The sequence below is a fragment of the Populus euphratica genome, unplaced genomic scaffold (genome assembly GCF_000495115.2).
Source record: "Populus euphratica unplaced genomic scaffold, PopEup_1.0 scaffold1168.1, whole genome shotgun sequence".
Classification (NCBI taxonomy): domain Eukaryota; kingdom Viridiplantae; phylum Streptophyta; class Magnoliopsida; order Malpighiales; family Salicaceae; genus Populus; species Populus euphratica.
The window spans coordinates 13,150-19,509 of NW_011501024.1; the positions used below are offsets into that span (position 1 = coordinate 13,150).

Sequence of the window (6,360 nt, forward strand, 5' to 3'; positions counted from 1 at the left end):
ATTAAGCCATTCTCAAATTTTCCATCTCATGTGATGAATGTCCAATAGATAAGAAGTAAGAACAGTAGGGGGCAAAAAAGAAGAGAAAAGGAACAGTAGAACGGTGACATCCGAAAGACATGTAGGGGAAAGCCTACAAGTTCCATGTTTTGTCAACACAGTTTTCAGGGTGTTTTGTAATTTGACCTAACCACCACTACACCTAAGTGTTAGATGTCAGAATTACCCCTCTTAATGAGTTTTCTTGAATTTGTATTTTTCTGCACCTCATAGTTGAAAGTTTATAGTGCCTCTATTTGCGAGTTAAAAACACCCATGGGATCCTATTTCCCTCTGTGTGTGTGTATAAAAGGAAAAAAAGAAAGGCAATTAAAAACAAAACCAAAAGCTGTAAGCTTAAAGCTTTATTTTGACATTTTTCACTGCCGCACTCCATGTTATTTCTTCTTCACACAAGACATCAGTAGCAATTGCAACAGCTAACGTTTTTGTCTTGAGCATGCCAATGTAGAAGTGAGAAATCAGGCCTAAGTAGGTGACTTTGTTAATCTTGTCTTAGTTTTGAGTGTGTTTGGCTCCTTAGATTATGGGTTTTTCCCAATGTTGTCTCTATACTGTTCTTTTTGTCACTAGCTTGCTTTTGTTTTGACTGGAATGATGGAGATACATATGGAAGTGGGTTTGATTAAGGTGAAGTGGGTTTGATTAAGGTGTACTGTTTGCTTCTCTTTTTGCGTAGATATGTTCAAGAACCAACTGCAAGAACTTGCACAAAGAAGTTGTTTCAACCTTCCTGCGTATGCTTGCATTAGAGAAGGACCTGATCATGCGCCAAGATTCAAAGCTTCTGTGAACTTTAATGGTGAGATCTTTGAAAGTCCCAGTTACTGCACTACATTAAGACAGGCAGAGCATGCGGCTGCTGAAGTTGCCCTTAATGTTTTGTCTTCAAGGGGTCCTGCAAGGTCTCTAACAGCAAGAGTTCTTGTGAGTTTACTTTGCCATAATCTTTCTAGATGGTTTGTTTTAGTTAGTTTTCTTGATTGCTTAAGGTGATTAGAGGGTGGATATATACCCGTTTATTTTCAATTTGATTCCTCTAGATCTAGTCTTAATTGCTTCTCTCTGGGAATCAAATGAAGGATGAGACTGGAATTTACAAGAACCTGCTTCAAGAAACTGCCCATAGAGCTGGGCTTAACCTCCCTGCATATACCACTGTGAGATCAGGTCCTGGTCATGTCCCAGTTTTCACTTGTACCGTGGAGCTTGCTGGTATGAATTTCACAGGTGAGCCTGCAAAGACAAAGAAACAAGCTGAGAAGAATGCAGCTATTGCAGCCTGGTCTGCTTTGAAAAGAAGTACAGATCTCATTCCTCATTTCTTGTTTATTCTCGTAGTTAATTATATTATTTGCATTTTTTGCATAATCAATGTATATATTTTGTGCAGTGCCAAACTTGGATTCTCTGAGTTGCAGAGAAACAGACACCCGTGAAGAACATGATCAAGCAGTTGTGGCAAGGGTACTGTCAAATTTCAGATCCAATGATGAAGTTAAGCATGCAAGAAACAGGGATCATAACCAAGCAAGAAGAAGAATGGTTAGGGGGCACAGAGACAGTATCTGTGCATCACCTTCCTCCACATCAAATAACTCTCTACAGTATCCACATTGGAGGCTCCTGGATCTTACATTGGATTCTGCCTCGGATGGTTCAACACAAAAGCAAAATTCCTTTATATCTCTCCTTCCCCCACCCCCACACCCACCTAGAACAACTTCAAAGATTCTACCACCAACCTCACATATAGACAATCCATCTCACTTTATATTAAATAGGCCTATTCCACTACAAGTTAAGGGAAAATCACAAGTTCAAGCACCTGGGATTCCAGTTGCACTTGAAGAGCACTTAAAAGATGAAGAAGAATGGTTAGGCACTAAATCAGATGTCATCAAGAAACCCATTGAAAAGGAGGGTGCAAGCAATTCAAATTCAAGTAGTCTTTATGCTTCAAGTTCTATATACAGGCCATTTCCCTTCGCCAACACTGGGAAGCCAGTCACTTCCTTGCTCGATGACACTAGCCAGCATGAGTCAACCCACATTAGTAGCAGAATTTTTGGGTCTACAAATTCATCTCCAATATCATCAACCTCCATCCATGCACCCTCAAATACCCATATTCGTAGGCCCATGTTCACTGGAGGGTTTAACCCTCACAGGATTGCTCCAGCTGTTCAAATAAGATCAGTGATTCCAGTTTGTGCAGCACCACCATCACCAATGAGACCCCCACAATCACCATCAGCTACAAATGCTCCTCCCCGTCCTGCTACTACGGGAGTAGCTGATGTATCAATGTTCAAAAAGACAGAGTCAAATCAAACTCAACTGAGTTCTACTGAGTTCAAAAACAAGCTACAATTAAGTAGTAGTAAAAAGTGAAGCTGAGAGAAATCGTGTTTAAACCCATAATCAAGCATTTCTTGCAGTCATGACTTGATTGGTTGGTTGTTAAGACAAGATTAGTCCTTTTGCGGCCTTTCAAAAACAAACAATGGTTTTGTCTTAGGGGTTAAATTTTGTACTAATACTCCTCTGGATTAGATAATTCTATAAAGTCCAGTTCACATTACATTTACTGCAGAGAGAGAGAGAGAGAGAGCATTAAATGTGACCTGGGAGAGTGGGTTGCAGGAGATGAGAAGGGGGGGGGGGTAGATGGGGGTAGCAATGAAGTCAGTATCGGGGGAGGACCAAACAGACAATTGCAGCGATAAACGCAAGCCATTCATTTGCCTTCGAGTTTCAGACCAGAATTTATTGGTCTTGTCTTCTCCATTAATGCCTTCATCTTCTTCTCCTCTTATTTATTGTTAGCCATTTACTTTCACATTGTTTACAATATTTATTTTCTTTGGTTCCCTTTTTATATAGTTTTTTATCCTCCATTATTGACTGTGAGGTGCGAACAAATCTGTGTAATGGGGAGTCAGATGCTTCTAGGCAGGCTAGGAGTTTTCAAATGTTTAGAGCGAGGGCAAATTGGTACTGTGAGTGTCATCTCCTACCATTTTACCCTTCTGGCCCCATCCAAGCAGGTTTGACTTTGAGGAAATTTAACTTTTGGCTAGCCATGGTCCATGTAGATGCATTCGGAGCTTGTAGTTTGGAACAAGTGGATAATTCTGCCAAACAAGCTAGGACAGCGCAGCACATGCCCATTAATTTTTAGTTTGGAGGTCCTACAATGCTTTTTCCACGGCTAATAACTTGCATGCGTACAAAATGAGCATTTTCTGGTGCTTGGAATAACATTTTAGAAAAGACAGATACCATATAGAATGGATCATCATTCCAGTCATTGTTATGAAATTCATTCTAATTAATGTTGACCTGAATTTCATAACCTTGACCTGATTTTAAATAGACAGACCTCGTGTATATAAAAATTTAAGTGAGTTTATAATTCACCATGTCAGACCTAAACAACCCGCTAGATTAATTTGAAATCCTATAGAATTGATAATTTCAATCATTATAATGAAATATAATCTAGCTTAATAAATTGACATGGATTTCGAGAGCTTCAACAAATTTTAAATAGGCAACCACATGTATATAAAAAAAAAAACTAGTAATAGATTATGTAAAACTCAAATAACTGATCAATTTGAAATCTAGTAACTTGGTATAGGCTTGATTTTGTTTCTTATATATATATTTTTTAAGAAGCTCAAAAAATATATAATTAATTTATTAGCACTTTGTCTCATTTTTTTTTTTATAACATGAATTATTTCATAATTTTTTTGATGTAGAATAGTTAGATATATTCTCTATATTCATATGGAATGTTTTTTAATTTTTTTATTATATATAAAAAATTATATATAGTTTGTTTCTATATAAATTTTTTTAAATATTTTTATATGAGATATTAAAATTTTAATTATTTTTTTTAATTTTTATAAATTGATCCGGAGTGGGGAGTAGATTTTAATAACTATAATTTCAGTCCTTTTTGCAGCAAGGTTGAATCGAAAGATGCGCAGGCTGCTGCCCAATATCTTCCTGGTTGGAGTCTGTTTAGCCATGTGGTTTGCCAAAGGTTCCCGTCACGTAATGTTAGTGAACAGGTTTTGTTAAAGGATAAGAAGAAGAAGAAGAAGAAGAAGAAGGAAGTATTGGTGAGCAGTCCATCTCATAGAAGAATTAGACGATGCGTATACTTAAAAGCTATTTTAAATTTTAAATAAATAAATTTAAAAAATAAGTCATGATTACTCTAATAATATTGAATGGGAATGGTCAATCGTCCAATCATATTGTTTGTGTTTCTTTGTTTATACGTAACTTTGTTGGTGGAGATTCCATTGTCTTCCGAAAATAAATGTCACACATATATAATTGAAAATAAATTGCATTATAAAAAATTAAAATTAAAAAATATCATAATAATATATTTTAAAATAAAAAAATATTTTTAAACCATAAACAAACTTACCACATTTAATGTTAAAGTTGGAAAATAAGAATGATCAATCATTTTAAAAAAATAATTTTTATTATTATTAGATGTTTGTTTTTGTGTTTTAAAAATGTTTTTAAAAAATTTAAATTTTTTTTTCAAATTAATAATTTTTTAATATTTTAGATCATTTTGATGCTTTATTATCAAAAATAATTTTTTAAAAATAAAAAAAATATTATTTTAATAAATTTTTAAGTAAAAAATACTTTGAAAATAATTAAAATTTAATCTGATTTGATAAGTTAACTTAAATAATCAAAATTTAATCTGATTTGATAAGTTAACTTGGATTCCAAAACTTTGATCAAATTTTAAATAGATAAATCATATTTATATAAAAAGAAGGTTTGCAATTCACTGTATCAAACCCAAACGGATTAATCTAAAATCCAAGTAATCTGGTCTAAGTGGTCTAAGTGAGGCTTGATTTTTTTTCTTACATGTATAATTTTTAAGAAACTCAAAAAGTATATCCAAACAGGCAAGAATTCCTTCCTATGTAACCTCATCTACGTACAAGTAATTATCATCGCAGTTTCTGACTTTACTTGAGCAACGGAAGGGCAAAACTGTGGTCATTTGGGCATTTCCTTCTATGCTTCAAAAACAACAATTTATTTGTATATATAAAATCTTAGACATTGAAAAGAAGATAAAAGATCATTGACGTATATGTCATTTTATAGGCTTTTCAAGAAAATTCCCAAGTTCCTGCTCATATTTAATGTACCAGCTTTGGCCCTCCTTTACACCTCTTCGTTTGGGTTGTTGGGTTATTCAGCAATTTTTTTTTTTCTAATTTCATCTTTAATAGTATTTTTACATGATATAAAGCCTAATAATTTATTTCGTATCACGTTCCACATTGTCTTTGGAGTGCTTAAAAATATTCTTCCAGCTTAATTTTGCAAAATAAAAGTTCATTTTATTAAATGAAAAAAATTAAAACACTAGGGACCAAATTTCTCACAGGAATAAATAGACAACCCCTTTTCCTTTTTCTATTGTCCATGGAGCACAAAAACTACATTTTAGTCCCTAAAGTTTTTTCTTTTTCTATTTTTGGTCCCTTGTTAATGGAAGTTTTATGTTTCAGTCCTAATCTTTGTTTATCATACATTTTAGTCCTTAAAATTTGAGATGAGTGAAAGAAACATCAAAAACTAAAAGAAAAAAAAAGTGGATGGTCAAGCATATTCTAAGCACCAAAAAAAGTGTTCATGGATTTCTCTTAACAAGAGAAATATCAATGTTTTTGAGTTTTTATTTTATTAATAAAAATATATGGAGTTAAGGGGAAAAAATTATTTGATTTATTTTTGTTTTTCTTTTTCTGAGTTAAAGGTATTTTGAAGTTAGCAATTGGCTTGTATGGATTCTTAGGATATTTATTAGGTGTTTTTAAATGAAAATAAATTTAAAATAAGTTTTTGAATCCAAAAAATTTCTAACTTGACTTTTTAATAATATCTCTAATTATTGGAATCTTAACCAATAGATAAGTGCATTGTCCATTTTATTTTTAAAAAATAAAAATTATTTTCTCTTAAATATAAAAAAAAATAAAAAAAGATCAAGTATATAGATCTGGTTATACAAGTCCGTGTAAAAGGACCTTTTATGCTCAACTATATGGACTTTTTGTATGGTACTTTATTTTCTAATTTTATATTTTATATTTTAATTGAATTGCATGATAAATAAAATACTGAAAATCATATTTAAATTACTATTTAGTTTTGACATAGTAAAATAATGTTGTAGGTTTTTATTGGAATGTTAACAATGTTTTTCATTTATTAAGCAATTAATATGCA

General features: G+C 32.7%; 1 protein-coding gene across 2 annotated transcripts; it reads left to right on the forward strand.

The window, feature by feature from the left end:
- Positions 1 to 291: 291 nt before the first annotated feature.
- LOC105117069 (double-stranded RNA-binding protein 2-like) lies at positions 292 to 2,941 on the forward strand. 2 transcript variants are annotated; one of them, XM_011014610.1, is made up of 4 exons: positions 292 to 535; positions 740 to 987; positions 1,143 to 1,362; positions 1,454 to 2,941. In XM_011014610.1, exons 2-4 carry the CDS (start codon positions 742 to 744, stop codon positions 2,452 to 2,454), a joined length of 1,467 nt encoding a protein of 488 aa, XP_011012912.1. In that variant the 5' UTR covers positions 292 to 535; positions 740 to 741; the 3' UTR covers positions 2,455 to 2,941. The 2 variants fall into 2 exon arrangements, with proteins under 2 accessions (XP_011012912.1, XP_011012913.1); XM_011014611.1 differs by having other exon boundaries at positions 292 to 531.
- Positions 2,942 to 6,360: the final 3,419 nt, after the last annotated feature.